This window comes from Micromys minutus (assembly GCF_963924665.1).
Source record: "Micromys minutus genome assembly, chromosome: 2".
Classification (NCBI taxonomy): Eukaryota; Metazoa; Chordata; class Mammalia; order Rodentia; family Muridae; genus Micromys; species Micromys minutus.
Window position 1 is genome coordinate 15,009,548 of NC_137971.1, and position 21,846 is coordinate 15,031,393.

The 21,846-nt window shown below is 42.1% G+C and overlaps 1 protein-coding gene across 1 annotated transcript in view; it reads left to right on the forward strand.

Annotated features, from left to right (window-relative positions):
• ARMH3 (armadillo like helical domain containing 3) overlaps positions 1-21,846 on the forward strand; it is a 173,549-nt gene that overhangs the window by 142,643 nt on the left and 9,060 nt on the right. Inside the window, exon 24 of the mRNA XM_080913266.1 lies at positions 3,236-3,314. Coding sequence (XP_080769392.1) covers positions 3,236-3,314 — 79 coding nt within the window. The remainder of the gene's footprint in view (positions 1-3,235; positions 3,315-21,846) is intronic.

Below are 21,846 nucleotides of genomic sequence, written 5' to 3' on the forward strand. Positions count from 1 at the left end.
TTTAACTGGGGCCTTCGTCCTCTACATCGAAAGTCCTCGGGATTGTTTTTTGTGTTTGTTTTTTGTTTTCATGATATGTTGTTCATGGAAACAGTGCTATTTTACCCAGGCCTCCAGGGAAAAATAAGATTCAGGCTTTTTAGTGGTGAAGAGAAATAGCATTCCATATAACCAAAACCCAGTGAACAAAATGGAGACCTTTTCCCTTATCCTCACAGTTGAAAATAAGGACTACACCTGCAATGAGACTTGGTGTTTGCTTTTTGCTACCACACCTGTGTTCCCCCAGACTCTTAATGTAAGTCTGGTGAACTTAAAGAGGTCATTTTAGTATAAAACTTTGAAGAATCTTTGCCAGTAAACACCATTACTTTGTTTCCCTTCCTGCCCAAAGGGTTTACATAGCTGCTCTTAGAGATTGCCTAATTCCTCCAGGGAACTCAGGAATGGAAACAGTCATTCTATTCTGGGCTCCTGAATGAAAACTATGATTTATTTATTGTTTCTTAAGAGACTTCTGTATGTTTCATCCATGTGACATATCTTAGACCTGAGAAATTACATTTATGTGAGAGTTATGCTAGGTTCATAATGGATGAGAAACATCTAGATTCATAATGTATATGAGGAACAATATACATTTTCTTTGTAAACTATGTTGCCTACAATTTTTATTTTATTTTTATCTGTATATGTTAACATAATGGATGTTATTATGATATTTTCATACATGAATGTGATGTATTTGGTAATGTCCATTCCCCAGCTGCCTTCTCTTGCCCTGCTTTGCCTCCCATGGATTCCCTCTGCTTTAATGGTTTGTGTGACCCCATTGAGTTTAGTTAAAGCTGCTTGCTTACATAGATATAGGTGAAGGTGGTTTTATAGGAGCATGAACTCCTTTCTGATGGATACACCACTGAAGAAAATGTTTCTCCCTCCTCCATCAACTCCTCTCCACTATATATGTTTTAATATTTTTGCTAACTCTTTGAGAATTTTATAGTGTACTTCAATCATATTTACCCCCAACTCTTTCCTCTGACTTCTCCCAGATCCACATCCCTTTCCTAATACATCCCTATCTTTGAGTTGGGGTGTAATCCTCATTTTGTTTTTTGTTTGTTTTTAATAACCCATTGACTACAACTTGTGCTGCCCATATACTACTGGGTATGAGGCCATTACCAGAAATGGTCAAGTTACCAGGAGCCACATCCTTAAATACCCCACCCCCAAACCATCATCTGTTCAACTCCTCACCTAGAAGTGGGGACTTGTGCTGCAATTCTGAATGGCTGGATTTTGTACAGGCAACTCAAGGTGCTGGGAGCTTATGACTGACAAGATTCAAAAGATAGTATTTTGTTCTTTTCTTCTTGATCTCTGGCTCTTGAAGTCTTCCCATCCATCTTCAGTAGTGATCCTTGAACCTAATGGAGGGGCTGTGATATAGATGCGTCCCATATATGGCTGAGCACTTCACTGACCCTGATGCTCTGTGCTTGACCTAGTGTGAGTTTCTTCTCTGATGATGTCTGAGAGCTACACTAATCCATGGTTGAGAGGTACAGATTTGTAGGGCAGTTTGACATTAAGTTCATTGAGATGAACAGTAGTAGTAGTAGGTTCATCCCTGGGTCTTCAGAGCTTTTCTACCTTGGGTTCTTGGGCAGCTTTACAGTACTAAACATGGTTTCCATCTGTGCAGCAGGCCTTTATAACCAAGCAGAAAGTAGTTTGTTACCCTCCACATTCATGACATCATTGTACCCATGGGAACCTAATTTTTAAAATATGATCTCCTCTCACTGAATCTGGAATTCATTATATTTCACTACCCTGGCTGGCTACCATCTCTTCATGAACACGTGTGTGTGTGTGTGTGTGTGTGTGTGTGTGTGTGTGTGTGTGTGTGTTCGTGCGTGTGCGTATGTGCACACACACTATTTGGGGTCTCCAGCACACAACTTAGCTCAGCTTTTATATTGCTGCTGGGGCTCTGAACTCAAGTTCTCATGTTTGCTTAACACTAACATTTTCTCCAGGCCATCAGAGATTTTTTGAAAGGTAAATTTGACCAGAAGTGGCGATGTTAGATGTGATCAAGTAATAGACTCTGATTTTGATTTCAATGCCTAGAATTTAAATTATTGCTTGGAACTAATATTAACAAGCATAAAGACTGAATGTCAGCATTGACAAAGCTTAGCTTCCTCAGATGCTGTATTTTGTCTACATGTTGGTCCAGCTTCAGAGTACCTACCTGTACTCTGTACGTAGAGCACCATGGTCCCTAGTGGACACCCCCTGGGACCTTTTTCATCTCAGGAAATCTTAGCATGATTTTTTAAATGTTTTTCTCTGTAGTTCATGTCTACATCAGAGGCATTTGATTCTACAGGGAGTTATTAAATCTTTCTCACTTTGGTTTCCAGTTCATACCCATTTGTAACCTCATGTTTAGGAAGAGGACAATTGTCTCTGTTCTTGTGTTGTGATAAACACCGTGGTCAGAAGCAACTTGTAGAGAAAAAGGTTTATTTTATCTTATAGCTCCTAGGTCACTCCCTCAGAGCAGAGTCAAAGCAGGAACTCAAGACAGGAACCCGAAGCAGAAACTGAAACAGGCCATGGAGGAGTTCTGCTTACTGACTAGCTTCTCATGGCTTGCTCAGCCTGCCTACTTGCATGATTTTTTTTTCTTCATTCATTCATTCCTTTCCTTACCTCTCCTTTCCCTTCCTTTCCTTCCCCATCTCTCCTTCCTTCCTTCCTAGCTTTAATTTTATTTCTATGTCTGTGTGTTTGCCTATTTGTGTATACCAGGCACATGCAGTATCCTTGGGGCCTTGAAGATGGTGTCAGTTCCCCTAAAACAGGAGTTAGAGACAGTTGTGAGATACCCAGTATGGCTGCTAGGAGCTGACTGGGTTCTTTGTAAGAACAAGCAATTGATCTTGACCATTGAGGCATCTCTTTGGTCCTTCAGCATGCTTTCTTACACTATCCAGGACCACCTGTCCAGGGGTGGCATTGCTCTCCCACATCAATAATCATTAATCAAAGAAATTTCCTTCAGGATTTGCCTAGAAGCCAATGTGATGGAGGCATTTTCTTGACACTATAGCTATGTCAAGTTGACATAAATAAACCCAAGGCTACTCACTCATTATTAACTGGATTATCATTATCTTCCATCTGGGACCATAGTAATGTTAATTCTTTATTTCAGAGCCATCATCAATCACTTTAATCCCAAAATTGAGTCCTATGCTGCTGTGAATCACATATCTCAACTGTCAGAGGAACAGGTAAGTCACTGCCTTCCTCAGAATGACCTCGCTGGTGGGAGGATTTCTAGTAACGGACTCTGTCGCTGAGCTCTGAGCAAGGGTAGGGGTGGGGTGATAAAACCAGGCCAGCGAGAAGAGTTAGTACAAGATTGCCTGCAAGTTCTTTAAATCCAGTAATACCTCCTACACGTGTGCCATCTGAAGGGTTTAACTGGATGGAGTGTGAGGTGAGACTTGATGGGTTACTGTCTTAGAGCAGTGATGAGGCATTCATTGGTAAGCTCTCAGTCACAGTGATTTTGATGTCTGGAAGTCAGAAATGTCAACAAGATGGTGCATACCTGTAATCCCAGCCCTTGAACGGTGGAAGCAGGAGTTAGAGTTAGCCTTGGCTACACAGTGAGCTCAGCAACAGCCTGTGCTGCATGCCATCCTGTCTTAAAACTCCAACAAACCAAAAAAAGGTAAGACATGATAACTTAGACATGAACGCAGATTCCAGCCACAGGGGAACTGTGAGTTCAGGTCAACATGAAGGTGTTTGACTCATTGACGCATGAACCTTAATTGAGAGCTCGTTGAGATAGGTTTGTGTTAGCGATTGTGTTCTATTTGCCTGAGCAGTTATTTCTGGACAGGGTTCTCTGTGCTGGGACTGAGTTGAGGATGCAGATAGCCTTGTGCACTTGTCCTCGAGTCTGGCCCGATTCCCCTTCAGTTGGCATTTGCTCTCTGCTCTACACCATGTGAAAGTACAGACAGGATTCAGCTTGGCATGGAGTCAAACCTACTGTTTCATCTGAGCTCTCGCTCTCCCTAAATAAGAGTCTTTATTAATAGCTTGATAAATGTATAACTTTATATAAAACTGCTGCTACAAAGAAAACATCATAAAAGCAGGCTTATACAGCCTATATTGGCTATATGAATTTAACTCGTATATACGGATAAATTCCCTGTGTAACTGAGGATAACCTTTACCTCCCAATGCAGGATGCCCCACCTTGCTCTTTGATTTAAGGCCATTTGTTCAAATGTACAGAATAAGTTGCTGAGGAGTTGAATTGTTTGAGTGACGTGCTTGCTGCTCACGAACGGGAGCCTGAGCTTGTCCCCCAACATGCACATAAAAAGCTAGGCATGCCTGTCATTCCAGCATTAAAACGCAGAGGTGGGTGTGTTCCTGGAGCTTGCTAGCTACCCGGGCTAGTTAAACAGGTGACGTCTAAGTTCTGTGAGAGACTCCGACATACACTTAAACATAGAATGTAGAAGCAGTTGAAGACACAGGTTGTGAACCTGTCTTCCACACATGCTCACTTGCACACATCTACACTAAATACATACATACACATACATACATACATACATACATACATACATACATACATACATACATACATACATACCTGAATCTCCTTTCTTGCATTTCAGCCTTCTTTTTAAGTTGGAAAAGCCAAGGAATGAATTCCAAACCTCGTATGTTCTGGTCCCTTTTTCTTGCCAGTTCATCCTTGTAGCTATTGTGAGTTTTCTAATGAACAGGACCTGCGTGACCATGTGTTCAAGTGTTCTTGGAAGGTATTTGTTTCCCAGCAAGGCAGCAGGCAAGCTTTTTTCTAACAGAGCCTTCTCAGTACTCCCCCCAGTGGCTCCTACAGCCAGATGGATGGAGCGCTATTAATCTGTCAGTTGTTTCCTATTCAATATTTGTTCTCTTTTGTGAAGCCAGCTGTGTGGCTCCATCCTCACTCTTAAAGCTGCCTTTATAAATGGCTTTCATTTTCTTTTTTTCCTCTGCCTGTGGAGCAGAGCAGACTCCTGTTCCTTTGATATTGGAGCTGTCTGCGTGTCATTTTTATACAGAGCATCTATGTGTTATGTTCTGTATGTTAAGGGAACAAGATGGTCCTCCTATCACTTGTTAGCTTTGGGTAGCCTGAAAGCCACATGCAGCAGCTTGGGAAAGACAGCTGACATTTTTCTTTGAAGTAGCAGCCAATAATAATTTAAAACAAACAAAAACAAAACAAAAACCCATGTGGTACATGAGAAAGTCAAAAAAGAGAAAACTAACAAGCTGTATTCTCATCCTCTTTCACCTCCATTCAAGGTTAAAAGTGATGGTGAGAAGTGTCTCTTGAGTTTGCAAGCCAGAACTCAGCTTATTTGGTACTAGGGATAGTGTGCTTGTGAGTGCTTATCTAACATGTATGACGTGTTGATTTCACTCCCCAGCACCACCAAACAGGGGTCCTCAGTGATCAACTTACTTTGTAACAGGTACATGCCTGTGGCAGTCCGAAGGGCAGTGAGGAGCACTAGTCCAAGTGTAGTCTCTGCAGTCTTGGCTATTGTGTGCTCATTTCCTCTGACAGAGCACTGTTACCCCAGAACTCTGCTCTCACCCCCAACTGCCTCTGAAAGCTGCCAAATGATGGCCCTCTCCCTCCCCCACTCTGCCCCTCTTCCTCTCTGTAGCAACAGCAAGTGCACTTGTTTTTATCAGGCCAGAGTCATTTGACTGCCTTGTCTGTGTCCAACACGTGGAGTACTTCTCTCCCTTTACTTATGAACATTAATACCAATGTCACAAAGTCAAGAGGATTTACAGCTTCCCCAAGAGGTGGCTTTGACGGCAGTAAGGCCCTACAGCTGTTAGCAGCTACGTTAGTAGGGAGGGGAAGGGAGGGTAAGCAAAACAAAGCAGGATTTTAATCTCTAGTAGATTCTAAAGTACTTGTAAGATAAAACCTAAAGCCTGTTAATAGGCATTAGCTGGGATTTATAGCAGTAAGTTAGGCAGACAGGACAGGCTCTTTGTTAGCTCTGCTTGCCAGCTTTCCACTTTGTTCCTAGAAAATATTTGTGAATCTGTTTTTGGGGGGTGGAGGGCTTCGAGACAGGGTTTTTCTGTATAACTGTATTGGCTGTCTTGGAATCCTATTTGTAGACCAGGCTGGCCTCACAGAGACCAACCTGCCTCTGCCTCTGGAGAGCTGGGATGAATCTTTTTTTCTTTTTTAAAGATAGGGTTAGCCTAGGCTAACCTGGGACTCACTATGTAGCCCAGGCTGGCCTTGAGCTCACAGAATCCTCTTGCTTCAGCCTCCCAGGTGCTGGTATTAGAGACAGGAGGCTACCATGGCCACCTAGGTTTGTGAAGATTTTTGAAGATTTGTATATTTTATGTAAGTTTAAATGTTTTGTACATACTAGGCATTGTGGGACATTGTTGTAATTCCTGTTGGATGTAGTGGTGTCCTCCTTTAATAACAGAGGCAGGTGGATCTCTGAGTTTGAAGCCAGCCTGGTCTATATCATGAATTCTAGGACAGCCAGAGCAATATAAGACCCTGTCTCAAACAAAACAAACAAAAATACTATCAGTAGTGAAATTTATGAGGTATAGTTATTTCTAGAACAGTTGGAGGAAAATTATTCTTCAGGCTTATTATCTACCCTCAACTGAGACTTAGCCCCTATGTAGCTTTGCAGTAAGCATTCATGCCTACCTAGTAGAACCATTTGATGTACTAGGAAACTTGATCATCAAGGAATAAGGATCTTTTAAAAGATAAATCTAAGATGATGTCACTCTTTATGCCTGTAATCCCAGCAGGCAGGAGGATGATTGTTCAAGGTCAGCTCAGGCTGTAGAGTGAGACGCTGTCGAAATGCATGTCAAAAAGAACTTTCTGACTTAAAGAGGTTTGCGTTGGCTTTGAGTCTTTTCTTTGTCAGACTCCTTTCCTTGGCGTTCATTTCTAGAACTTGGTCCTTTTAAAAGAATACAGAAAGAGCAGCTTCAGATTATTGCCCTTTTAAGTCACAGTGTCTCCTCCCTCACTACTGCCCTGGCCCTTGGTTTTCATCCCCGTGAGGTAGTTGAGTCAAACAGCCTACGTGTCTTTGAAACATTTCAGTGACTACTTTATGTGTGCTAAGTAAATCTGGGTTGAAGGCATATAATGGGAGCCCACTCCCCCTGTACTGCAGTTAAACCCAGAGGTTCACATACTTAGTTTAGCAAGTGTCTGCCATTGAGCTACGATCCCCAGCCCACCCCTTCTAGTTTTTATCTTGATAGGGTCTTACTAATTTGCTTAGATGGTTCTTTAACTTGCTGTGTAGCCCAGGCAAGCTGCAGGCCTCCTGGTGCCTGGGAATACATTGTGCCTGTGCCAGCAGATCCCACTTGATGTTTAAGAAAAATCCTTGGGGCCTAGAGAGAAGGCTCAGCAGTTAACTGCTGCTCTTCTGGAGGACCCAAGTTCAACACCTACACCATAGGTGTTGTCACGACTTTCTATAACTCCAGCTCTAGGGGATCCTGCACCTGTTTCTGGCCTCTGTGGGTAACAGGCTTGCATGTGGTATACATATGCAGGCAAAACACCCATACAATAAAATAAGATGGTTTTAGAGAGGGAGAGGACAGCTGATGCTGTAAGCAAGGGCTCTGCAGTTGTGCTATCAGACAGGGAGGGAAGAAGAGCTCAACTTAACTCAAAAGAGGAAGTATAGGTTAACTAATAGGGAGGCATACATTGTAAATTATACTTAAAACTAGGACTGAACAAGTCAGGAAGAATGGAGAATTCCAGAGGTTTTGAATGTTATGTCCTTGAAAACAATCTGAAACTTTGTGGAATGTAATGTTCTTCTCCTCCTGGTCCCTTCATTTGGTTCACACCTTCTTCTCCCCCCAAACTCTTCCACTCTGGGCTCTTTAGGACTCTCAGATGTCCTGGCTACTCTGTCCTCCCATGCCCAGCCATAGGCTCTTTATTAACCAGACACAATGGCAGAACATTCTTTACATATAGGAGATGGTTCAGTAATCATGACAATGCCAACATCTAGACTGTAACCAGAGCTCTGGGCACAGAAATCAGCATCGGAAAACACAGTGCACAAGATCTACCCCCTCCTTTTTTTTTTTTAACAGACAGTGTTTAAAATGTAACACGTAACTATATAACTCTGGCTGGTTTGACTTACAGGGGTCCACCTGCCTCTGTCTCCCGACTACTGTGGTTACATGCATGCACCATCATACCCAGAGTCTCTTCCTAATATTTGCTTTTTATTTGATCACAAGCACTTATTAAGGGGTATTGATGCCAGGCATGTGGTGAAGCCTGATGGACAAACCTGTTTTTTCTTAATTGCAGTTAAGAATATTTGCATCCTGACCGTTTCTCCAGGTGTGAGACAGTACCTAACATCACGTGCATTGTTGTGCCACAGATCTCTAAGCCATTTCCATCCTGCAGAACTGAAACTCTGTCCTCTGAACAACTCCCTGTTCTTCTCTGCCTGCTACCTTGGCAACCACCATCCTCCTTTCTGTTTCTAAGGGTAGAGGACCTATCTTGAAGCTTTACTTTTACCCAGTGGCCTGGAGCTTGCTAAAAATTCCTCTGCATACAAAGTTATGATTTCCTGAGACAATCTTAAGGGTTGAGATATAGCTCAACCCTGTGGGATCTTCACCTAGCATATTGAAGACTCCGGGTTTAATTTCCCAGTACACCTCTCCAAAGAAAGAATGCTTAGGGAAAAAGAGATTCTGCTGGGACCCACAGTGTTGTAGGACCCTAGGCTGCTGCAGTCAGATCCTCTAGTTTTCTATGATAGGAATTGTTAGTTTTTAATATTCTGATATAATCAAAATCAGTTTGTCCTTTTAGATTTATTTACCTCTTTTTTTTTTTTTTTTTTTTTTTTTTTTTTAGTGTTTTTAGTGCATGTATGTTGTTCACCACATTCCTGCCTTCTTTTTCGAGTCAAGGTTATATATAGTCCAGGTTAGCCCAAAACTAATTTCCTTGTAACTGAAAATGACCTTGAGTTTGTAAAATTCCTGTCTCCAGTTTCCTAACTTCTGTGATTATAGATGTGAGCCAGCTGTGTTAGCAGTCTTTGCTGAGGTTTGAACCCTATATTCTCGTTTTAAGTTTCTACTCTACCTAGAGCTTTGGATTTTGGATCCAAAGGAGGCCTATATAAAGTTGTATAAGACACTTCTTACATGCATGTATGCACATACTATATATATACATGGATATTGTATAGGGGCATGTGTGTGTGTGCATGCTCAGAGTTTGTTCTTTCCTTCCACCATGTAGGCTTTGAGGATTCAGGTGGCCAGGCTTGGTTGCAGATGTTTATATTGACTGAACCATCTTGACAGCCCACAGGCCATTTTTTTTTAAGTATTATTACAAGCAGAGTAGTGTTGAAAGCTGCTAAGTACTACTTAAGTAAAGTTTCTGAGTACATTTGATTTCTCCTGATCCTAAGAGCTATTCCAAATGACTGCTGAAGGGTGGAGAGACAGCCTATCAGTAAGAACACCTGCCGCTCTTGCAGATCAGGACTTGGTTCTCAGAACCCACATTGGGCAACTCACAGCCACCTATAACTTCAGCTTTAGGCATTCAGTACCCTTTTCCATCTTCTGCAGACACATATACACTGAAAATACTCACAGATACCTATACAATAAAAATAAATCTTAAAAACTACAAATGACTGTTAGGTATTTAGAAATCCAAATGATACCTAGCTTTTTTCACTTTCTTGTTGTTTTGGCTTTTCGTTTTGTTTTGTTTTTTGAGCCAAACCTGGAATTACCTCTGTAGTCCAGGCTGGCTCCAATTAATGACCATACTCTTTTTTTTTTTTTTTTTTAGATTTATTTATTTAATGTATATGAATACACTATAGCTCTCTTCAGACACACCAGAAGAGGGCATCAGGTCCCATTACAGATGGTTATGAGCCACCATGTGGTTGCTGGGAATTGAACTTAGAACCTCTGGAAGAGCAGTCAGTGTTCTTATCTGCTGAGCCATCTCTCCAGCCCCTGACCATACCCTGACCTCTTCTAGGTGCTAGAATTAGAAGTTTGAGTTACCAGGCCCAGCTTAGTTTATCTCCAGTGAAAATGAAATATTAATAAGAGGGGGCCCCTTGGGCTGGTGAGCACTTTAAACAGGGTTCGCCTCTGAGCAACAAACTCTGAGTGCTGTTTTTTTTTTCTCTTAAAACAAGGCAACCTTGACAGAAAGACACTTGTTAAAGGTCTAAGATTTAAGACTCCCACAGTATCTCTATAACTCAGCTTCCTGTACTTGACAGTGTGCCTTTCTACAACAGCCTGTAGCCATGAGTGGCAGTTGCTGTGGGAACTCTGGCTGAGTGAGACTTGTGACCCTGGCACTAGCTGTTCTACCCTGCCTGCCTTGCTGACTTTATTGTCTGGCTTTTCAGGACACTTTTGGGCAGAAAACACTTCAGTGGAGCTGTTAGTTCACGGAATCCATTCCCTTAAGCAAGAAAGACCCAAAGTCAGAGGGAAATGTGGCTCCTGCGTGCTGCTTATACCCCATAGGCATAAGAAGCTCCACAGAAGAAAGCTGCTTGACTATAACATCAGAGTCCTGTGTAGGAGAGGAAGTATCTTGGATTTAAAACAGATGCCAATACACAAAGGACAGGACACGTTATAATTATTGTGGGGTCACTTTTGCATGGATTATTTAATCTTATGTCAGTTATTGGGGATAAACAAAATTATTATTTTACAGGTGAAAACACTACCAAAAAAAAAAAAAAAAAAAAAAAAACTTCTTTGTTCAGGGCTACAGACATAGTTAGGCTGGTCTTTCTCCAGAGTCTGAGCGTCTCTATTTTGTCAGGCCAAGGCATATATGACAACTTGAGTCTGTCAAATAGGTTGATGGAATAGGTAAACTGGGGGCTATGAAGGAGCAAGAAGCAGGAGAGTAGTAGTGACAGGCTGTTCTTGGGAGGTAGCCAGAGGTATTGAGCTGAGGATGCAGAGTAGCAATCTATTCTAGAGGGTTTGCTTGCCAGAAATATCTCTGTAGAGGGTCCTAACATGGTGTGACAACTTCATAAATGAAATGAGTTCCTTTATTCCAAACAGGTATCCTAGGAAGGCTTTTCTCCAAACAAGGGGTGTGGTGACTTTTTATGAACATTTTTGTTTATACAGTAGATTTTTTTATATATTCACATTTTTTTTCACACTAAAGTTTAATCACCCCTTTTGGAATTCACTTTGTACTTAAGGATGACCTTGAACATCTGATCTTTCTGCCTCCACTTTGTTGAGTGCTCTAAGGCATGTGCTATCTACAATGCCCCCTTTATATGGTATAGAATCTAACCCAGGGCTTTTTACATGCTAGTCAAACATTCTGCCAAGTAAATCTCTAGCCAGCCTCTCAGCTGCTATAGTGTAGTCATGTTGCACAGCCAGGCTGGCTGAATGGTGGAGGCCAAGCCCTGGTGCAGCAGTGTGCAGTTTGTTCTTTGTGTGTGCTGATGTCACACACGTCTTCATTACAGGAGCACGTGGAAATGACCATTACAGGAATGTCTGCTCTCCCTCAGTGTGGCAGCTGTGAAGCCACTTTGTCAGTGTGTGGAAGGAAGTGCTAGAGGATGGCAGTCGACACTGAGGACCTTGTCATCCTCAGAGTATCAACAAAGCAGTCTTGCTTCCTTCATTTGCAGGATGAGGGTCTCCCTCCAGTTGCTTTGGGTATCAGCTTGGGATGCTCAGGAACATTTCTCCCTTTACAAAGGGTTGTCTACAACCACTTCCTTCCTTCTGTTTGATTTTTGGGAAGATTGTTTTAGCTCCACTAGCATCTCTTTTAGGAAGGTCCTGAGAACTTGGAGAGTATGGAAGAGCCTGGTTTGCAACTGTGATAGCAGCAGAGGCTAGAAGTGCCCTTATGCAAAGTTGTATTGACTTGAAATATTTTTGTCATCATTACTTTGTGTGTATGAGTGTTTTGGTTGTATGTATGCCTGAGCACCGTGTATATTCGTGTTGCCCATGGAAACCAGAAGAGGTCGATAGAACCTTGGAACTGGAGTTACAGATGGTTTTGTACCACCATTCGGGGGCTGAGAAGTAAACCTAGGACCTCTGCAAGACGGACCAAGTGCTCTTAAATGCTGAGCATCTCTCCAGCTTAAAATAGTTTCAGGAACCATAACAGTATTTCAGTTTTTCATAATAATTGTGATCATGTGATAATTGCAATCTGAAAAATAACCCACTCAGCTAAAAGGGACTCTGAGCATAGCTCATAAATAGGATTCTGTTAGGGATCGGAAGTAAGCGAGGCCCTGACATGAAAGAAGAGACTAGTGAGGTAGGCTCAGAAAAGTCTGACCTTGAAATTCTGCCTAATCCTCTTTCTTCCACCTCCCAAGTGCTGGGAGTGGAAACTGCTGTGCACCAATGTATCTGGCAACAGATGACGATTCCTTCATTCAGAGTTGGACTCTCTGAGATCCTATGTTTCCAAGGAAAGAGACCTCAGGTGGGGAGTTTAGACACATCTGCCTGAAAGCTTACGTCTGGGCAGCATGTAAGGAAGGCCTGATGGAGGTCTTGTTTCCTCCACTCCTGTTACCTTGGTACCTATAGACATGATTAGGTGCCTTGCTTATATAGGGTAAGGGTCTGAATGTGTTGGACATGTAATTAGTGCAGAGAAAAGCTTCACGGGGCTGTCTATGGTTTCAGCCAAATAAAGGGAGGTGGTGTGACTACCCAGGGAAATTAAGGAATGTCACTGTCACCAATCCTTTACCCAAGTGGCAGCCTCTTACTAATCACCCACTGTGAGGTTTATTATCTGGTCTGCCTTGCTGAAGGGCAGGTACAGCCTATCAAATCAATAAGTCTCAAGGCACTAGAAAACCCTTTGGTCGCAGCCTTGAAAGCCATGGACCAACTGTGAGACCTGGGCAGCTTAAATTGGTTTTAAAATTGAGTTTGTTCCTAAAGTACAGGAGATGAAAATAAAGAGGGAGGAAGAAAAGCAAACAACAAACTTGTGTATATTGTATGCAGGTAGCTGCAGGCAGAAAGCTGTTCCCTTTAAAACTGACCATTTCTCAGAAAGCCAAGAGGTTGGTTTCCACCCTTAGAAGCCCTGTTTCCAAGCAGGTCATATTAAATGGTAGTTCCATGGGAGAAAATCAAGTTATCTCAGTTAGAAAGTCACTTAAAGTACCCAGTAGAAGGACAGATACTCAGTGACAGTCTGGTTTTGTGCCTGATGCAGTTTGGCTCTTGGCTTTGGTTTGTTTGTTTGGTGCATGTGGGTTACATACATACATACATACGAATATGTATATATGTGTGTGTGTGTGTGTGTGTGTGTATGTTTTTCGTCTCTGTTCCTTTATTTCCTTTTTCAGGCATTTTGAGCTAAGGTACTCTGAAAAAGAACAAGTTCTTACCTCTGAAGGAAACTCTCAGGAACTGCTTTGGTCTGAGAATTCCCTGCTTCAGAGCATCTTTGGTGCAAGACAGGAAATATGTGCTTGCCTGGGCTGACTCTTCCCAGCTTTCTTCTGTGCAAATAGTACAGAAGTACTTGCTGTACAGATCTAGGAGTTACACAAACTCCAAAACTGCATCTGTCCCACGAAGCATAGTGCGCAGCATGGCGGATATTTATCTTTGGAGATGAGAGCTCAATAGGTAGGCAACACTGGTTTTAAACTGGTTGTGATTCTTCTGCATCCTCTCCCTAAGTACTATGAGTATAGACATGTGCCACCATGTTCAGTTTAAGACATGCCCCCTTCATTCTTGTAATACCAGTGAGGCAGAGACCAGAGGATCGGATTTCAGGGTCACTGTTTGTTACATAACAAGTTCAAGGACGTCCTGTATAAGTCTTTCCTATTCCTAATTGCAAAAACTTTCAACTTTTATCTTCTTCTATAATTTTCTTAAATTACCTTTGTTTAGCCAGGCAGTGGTGGTGCATGCCTTTAATCCCAGTGTGGCTGGTCTTTGCTACTTTGTGGGTCCTTCTTTATCCCACCCTTTATCTCTCCCCATCCCCTGGTTTCACACCCCCCACACACTCACACACTAGATAGGAGAGAGAGGATAGAGGGGAGAGAGAGCGAGAGAAAAACTGCTGAATTTAATTTTTTCTTCTTTGCTACTTTGTGGATTCTTTTTCCACCCTTTATTCTCACCCCACTGTCACCCCCATTTCACCCCCTATCACCAGATAGGAGAGAGATCTAAATCTAATTTCTTTCTTCTTGTTTCTTCTTTGCTTGTAGCTACTTTGTGGATTCTTTTTGCCACCCTTTATCCCTGTCACTATATAGGAGAGAAAGAAAGATGGGGGGGGGGGGGGAGGAGATCCTTGAGTCTAATGTCTTCTTGGTTCTCCTTTGACCATGGCTAGTAACAGCCCCACCTAATCCCCCTGAATGGCCACCAGCCACCTTGGGGCCCTCACATTTATATTTGCTCCGAAAAGTTCCCAGATTTTCAAACATCACAAATCACAGAAACTATCTGCAGCTGGCAACACCAGGTCTCTGCCAGAGAATGGAGGTAAATCATAGACAGCTGCTGCAGACCATTTGCATCGGCCCCATATCCCCACACCTGGAATTAAAATAAAGCATATTCTTAAAATATTTCTGTGTTTTTTTTTTAAAAACCAAAATTCCAGAATTCTTTCCTCCGTGTTAAGCCATTAGTTATTCTGTGTGTAGTGGCAAATTATAAACAGAGATATTCTTAATGAGCTAAGCACTTCTCAGGACAGGGGCAAGGTTTTTAGGAGCCCTCCCTGCTCAGTTCTATATCTGTTCTGATGTAGCCACAGCTTCTCATTTCCTGTGGATATATAAGCAAACCTGTGTCCCCACCACAAAACTTTTGCTGGCCTCCATTCTAATGTCAACACATCCTTACACTGTATAGGCTGACTTATTTCCAGTTTTTTTCTGTAACTCAATATCTCTCGCTGCTGTTGTTTCTTTCTCGTTAACAGTCAGAAACTCTTAAATTAACACAGCACTATTGATTCTCTGTCTGGGTTTTTAAATTTTTCTTCTTTGTAGCATGTCACTCTTTGACTGAAATGGCTAGTAATTTTTGCTCTGGGCCCTGAGCCGCCCCCAAGGCCATTTCCTGACTGTTGAGAAATGACCTTAAACCTTTTGGATCTGCATTCCTGAACCCAGTTCAACCTTTTTCACCTCACATACATATCCCGGGAAGCCTAGGCGTTCTTTCTGTTTGAGATTTAGGAATAACCAAGAAACAGCTTATTCACTTTTCCAGTTTGAAGTGCTTTATTTCTTACAGTTAATGATTTGGTCACAGTCTCTTTGCAAATGACCATATTTTCCTGAAATTGAAGCACCAGGCATTTTGGTATCAAGAGACCTCGAGCTATACCTTGACCTATTATATTAGCATTGGAACCAATATCACTGGTATTCTTTTACATTCACCTGTAGTCGTTGTTCACACTTTTCATGGTCCAATAACCTTTTACATTTGGTATTTGCATTTTCATATACCAAGGTCTCTATCAACACCTGTCTTGCACCTGGGTCTTCTGATAGGTCTTTGTTCACAGCTGAGATTAATCATTGTTAAAAATCAGTGAAGGCTTGTATAATCTTTGTAACTGAGGTGGACTTTTTTCCAAGCTCTTAAAGCCACAGTGCAACATTGTTTCTTAGCATCCTCAGATTGAATCTGTTCTTGTGTTGGAGCACCACCCTTCACCCAGGTCTTTGCTGTATTCATTCCCCTTCCACCATTACACTGTTTCATGTTCTTCCCTCCATCATTGCTACTGTGGACCAGCCTCTGATACAACTGTTACCAATCCCTTCCAGTCCTAGGGAATAATTCTATTTTGAGTAGCCCAGTTATTTAGAATTTGTCACAGATAAGACCATCTCATATGAAACCATAACCTCTCTAAAATGCCTCAGATCTATCATTTCTATAGAAGCCATTAATTCTATCTCATCATACCTTGCCATTAGCAGACACCCGCTGTATGACTGGAGGGAAAGCTGATGGTGATGTCATAACCCCGGGCCTCTGGCCTCCTTCTCTGGTGGTGGTGGTGGTGGTGGTTTGAGATTAACCCTTTCTCTTAGAATGGGCTGTTTCATTAGATTGTCTTCCTGCTTTTCCAGCTTTTCTCTGCCCCAACCACCCTTCAGTGCAGTTTCCTCCCCTCCGTCCTCCTAGGTGAAACACCACTTTGTTGCTCACTCACGGGACTGAGCCTTTTTGTTCTCTTTTCCAGTGTTCCTTGCCTCCCGAGGGCTTCCATCTCCACCCACAACCTCTCCAGTTGTACATCCAATTCTGCAGCCGGTTCAGAAAAGAGAGAATAAAGTGACCCCTTTTGTTTTCCCATTTCAGCCAATTTTTATTTCTCAGGCTTCCCTATTTCTACTCACAATTTTTCCAACTGCTGTTAGTCTTTCAAACTTTTTTGAAACAAAATATATAAAGAAGAAAAGGGAAAACAAACAAACAGAAAATCCCCTCTGGGAGCAAAGCAGTGATAGCAGCAACAATAAACTTTTTGCTGGTCTCTTGAAAAAAGAAAGTTTGTCCTCTCCTGTCTCTTCTGTGGCATTTGAAATAAGATCTCCCATTTTTATCCTTAACTTTCAAGCCCCACATAGTGGAGCCACTTGTGGCTGGTATTTGCTACTTTGTGGGTCCTTCCTTTCCCATTCTGCCAGCGCGGGAGGATTATGAGTTTGAACTGCCTGCTCATGGGACTGTAATTTTTCCTTAAAGGCCACTGATGTATCCACACAGATTTGTCATTCAACTATTTTAAGTGTAGGGCCATAGGTACTTCAGTGTTCCAGCACTGAGGAGGCAAAAGCAGGCAGATCTCTGAAACCAGCCTGCTCCACAGAGTGACTTCCAGGACAGGGCTACACGGATAAACCCTGTCGCCAAAAAAAAAAAAAAAAAAAAAAAAAAAAATTACAATTGTTTGTTTATTGTAGGTGGAAAGGGATGTTTGTGATGCTTGTGTGTGACCGACAGAGAAAAACTTGTAGGAGTCAGGATTCAGTCTCTTTCCACTATCTGGGTTCCAGGGATTGAAGTCAGGACTTCACACTTGGTGATGAGCAGCTTTCTCTCCATCTTGCCAGTAAAAACTCAAGTAAAAGTTTTATAATTCAGATAATTGAGGCTTTTGCATTTAGATCTGTGGTTTATTTTAAGGAGTGTGTGTTTATTGTGTAGTAAAAGTGAATATCCATTTCCCTGCAAATACTTAGGTCTTCCTGCTGTCTCTTCTAACAACTTATCTTTCACCCATTTAAATACCTTGAAGGCTAAAGATCTACCTCAGTTGGTAGAGCACCTGCCTAGCATATTCAAGGCCATGGGTTTACGACCCCCAGCATTATATAAACCTGGTGTGGTTCCACACACTGGTAATCCCAGCACTTAGGAGGTAGAGGCAGGAAGATCAGGACATCAGGGTCAGCTTGGAGTAAGTTTGAGGCCAGTCTTTCCTGAAGCCTAGTTTGAAAACAAAATGATGAAAGAGTGAATGGTAGACAGTTCATTTAAGTGCCTTGGCTTGTTATAGAGTCTCACCAGGCAGGTGCAGGTCCATCCAGAAGTCAGTTCTGTTCTATTGGTTTATATGTCTAATACCTGGCCACAATGTCTTTTTTTAAAAGATGTATTTAGTTTTGTACATGCAAGCATTTTGTGTGTATATGTGAACCACACGTTTGCAATGCCCAGGAAGGACCTTCGGCATTGGAACTACACATAGCTTTGAGATCCTACCTGGATGCTGAGGGTCAAACTCTCCAAAAGAGCAAATAAGCGTCTTACACCCTCCACACCACAGCCACTCTGTCCTCGTCATTTTGGGACTACAGTAGGTTTTTGAACTGGAAAGATGGAAGTCTTCTATGCTTACTCCTTTTAAAATTTTATTTTAATATTCTGGATCATTTGAATTCACATATAAGGCAAAAAATGGCCTTTTTGTTAAAGGAAACAAGACTGCTGGGATTTTGATTGGAATTGTGATAACTCTAGAAACTTTCAGAAAGAACTGATACCTTAATATGTTTTAGAGAAGATGTAGCTCAATGGTAGAGCATGTGCTTAGCATCCACAAGGACTTAGGCTTCATGTTCAGCACGCAGCATTTAAGAATGATTAATTGTGTCTTTAAGTCTATGAGTGTATCTCTTGAGATCTTCTAAGGTTTTTCATCAGTGTTTTATATTTTTTAGTGGTCTGGTTTTCACCTATTTTTTTCATTTTCGCCTATTTCTGTTTCTCCTATGATAATCTTACATTTATGTTATATAAGTGGTATTTTCAATTTCACTTTCTTTGTTTCTTGAGAGTCTTATTGTGTTGTGTAGCCCTGGCTGTCCTGGAACTCACTCTGTAGGTCAGACTGGCCTCGAATTTACAGAGATCTGCCTCCTCTGCCTCTCAAGTGCTGGGATTAAAGGTGTGCACCACCACTGCCCAGCATGTTCATGCTTTTAACTGAGCTATCTGTCCATCCCAGGAGGAGGAACTTATATATGATGTGTATCTAATTTCTGAGCAGGGTTCTGCTCATGTGTCCCGGTCTTCTTGCCCCGGTCTTCTAAGTACTGGGGTTACTGGGGTTTGTACCATGGCCAGGCTGTTTCTCAATGCTTTGTGTAGTCATGATGGATTTGCTGATGATTTGTTTCCTCTTTGTTTATTTTGTTGGCTTTAAAGGTCTCATGCTGGCCCTGAACTTGATACGGTCCTTTTGCTTCAACCTCTCAATTGCTGGGACCACAGGAGTAAGCCACTGTGCCTGTCATCTGTTCTATTTTTTAAAGTCCTTAGGATTGTTGGCTCTCAGTCATGCTGTATGTGAATAATTGCTCCTTTCTTTAAAATTTGTATGCATTTAGTTTCTTTCTCTTTTCTCACTGCTTTCCCTTGGACTTCTATTCTAGTCCATGTGGGTTAAAGGGAGAGCACAGCCAGAGGTAGGCACATCTGGGAGAGCACAGAGTGGTCACAACCCCAGCCATGTGAGGAGAGAGAAGAGGAAAGGGAGAGATTAGAGAGGGGAAACACATCTGGGAGAGTGCAGAGTGGCCGTGACCCTAAGCCATGTGAGGAGAGTAGTAGGGAGGAGGAAAGGAAGGTTTAGAGAGGGGAAACAGATGTAGCATCCAGGATTCCAGGATGCCAAAAGTACAAAAGGGGCAGGTAGCCAAAATGACTGGATTATATAGGAAAGAGCCTATGGGGGAGGGGCAGCACAGCCCTGGGTTGGAGAGTTGGAGGGAAAGTGGTAGGAACTGAGGGATGGTGGAGAACCTGGAGGTCAGGTCCACTTTAATATGTTAAAGAGGCACCTCACCTCTCCAGTTTGAAATTTAACATTATGAAAACTGGCTTGAACTCTCTTTTTCCACCATGTGGTTCCTGGAGATGAAATTTAGGTGTCAGGCATAGAAGCAAGCACCTTTTCCTGCTGAGCCATCCTCCACAGCCCAGGTTGTTTGTTTTGCTTTGTTACTTTATGCTTGTAGCAAGCAGTTTTATTAATTTCTCAGCCAGGGTCCCATGTACTCAAGGACGGCCTGGATCTCCTGTAGAGGTGACGATGATACTGAACCTCCTGCTAAGAAGCACGTGACACACACTAAGAAAGAATGCTGTTCATTTAAGTTACTGAACTTACTGACAGTTGGTTGCCATATTCTTTTTGCTTTGATATGCCTATAGGATTTAAATGCTATCCCTCTTCCATTAATGATGTGGGTAAAGTAAACCTTTTTTCTTTTGTCCTTACCAGTCTGGCTAGAAGTTTTTATTAATCATTTCAATAAATCCACTCTTAGTCTCATTGATTTTTCTTTTTGTTTTGTCTTAGTTGGTTTATATGGTTATCTTACTTCCTCCTCTTCATTTTGATTTAAGTTGCTTTTCTTTCTCTAACTTAAATTAGAAACCAGTGTTTGGCTTAGACCATGTTTTATTTCCTTTTTGTTTGTTTATTTTAGACAGAGTTTCTCTGTTTACCCTCATTGTCCTGGAACTCAGTCTGTAGACTGGGCTGGCCTCAGACTCACAGAGATCTGCCTGCCTCTGCCTCCAAAGTGCTGGGATTAAACACTGCCTGGCTGTTTTCTAATTCAGAGTTTGAGTGGCCCAAGTTTTCCTTCTGATTAACATCCCATAAATTCTGTTTTCATTTTCATTCAGCTAAAAATATTTTCTCATTTCTTTTATGACATTTAAAAGTATGTCATTCTATTTTGATTATTTAGGGATTTTCTAGATATATTTGTTATTAACTCCTTATTTAATTCCCTGATGGTCAAAAAATGTTTGGTGTGATTCCAGTTCTTTTAATGTATTGAGATTTGACTTATGGTGTAGCATATGGTCTGTCTTGTTGGATGTTCTGTGTGCACTTGAAAAGAACGTATTCTGTTGTTGTTGAGTAGAGGTTTTCTATAAATATGCTTTAGGTCAAGTAAGTTGGTAGTCTTACTGTTGACGCTGGTGCTTGTCTGTTTGTCTGTCAGTGACTAAGGGCAGCGATGGGGCCTGCAGCTGTTAACTGCAGATCCCTGTTCTCGTCCCTCAGTATCAGGTTTGCCTCATTCACACACACACACATACACACACACACACACACACACACACACACACACACACACGTAATTAAAAAAAAAAATGGGGGAATGTCACAGTGGTCAATAATTCTAGTCCTAGGAGATCCAGTGCCCTCTTCTGATCTCCAGAGGTACTGCACACACATGTTACACAGTTCAGTTCAAATACATACACAAAACAAAATAATTTTTTTTAAAAAGGAAAGAAAGAAATATGAGGATGAAAAGCTGAACATGGTGGCACACACCTTTAATCCCAGCACTTGGGAAGCAAAGGCAGGAAAATCTCTGTGAGTTTGAGGCTAGCCTGATCTACAGAGCAAGTTCTGGGACAGCCAGTGCTACACAGAGAAACCCATCTTTAAAAAAAAAATGTTTAAGATTGAGCTGGAGAGCTCTTTGGTTAAGAGCACTCTCCACTCTTGCAGAGGACAGAGTTCAGTTTCCAGCTCCATCACAAGGATGGTGCATGGCTGCCTGTATCTCCAGCTCTAAGGGGCCCACATAGTCTTCTGGCCTCCATAAACACCCCCACATGCACATACTGTTCTTGGGGGGGGGGGCGGCACAGTGTCTGAAGGAATTATTAGTTTTCTCCGAGTACTAGTTAGACCTAGAACTCATGAATCTTCTTGTTTGTTCTTGTCCTTTGAGGTGCAAATCTTTTAGTTGTTCTATGTAAACAAGTGCTAAGAATAGCTCAGCAAGTATTTGAACCTGTGTGTCAGCTTAGCTTGTTGGCATAGTTATCTAATGAGTGCACTGCACATTTGAGTTGCATTTATGCTGTGAAATCGTCACTAACTAGAACACACCTCAGTATGTAATTTCAGAACGGGGTGAGTCTGATTTCTGAGAAACTTAAAGCCTGTTTGGTGCATATGTGGGATACAGGGACCGTCTTGTTCTTTCCGTACCCCCATACTCTGTGGCCTTGTGGGAGCTGCAGCTGTCAGTGCAGGGCAGACGTGTCCGAGTAAGTGGCCTTTCCTGAGCTGCTGTCTTAGGGGTCCTGGGATGCTGG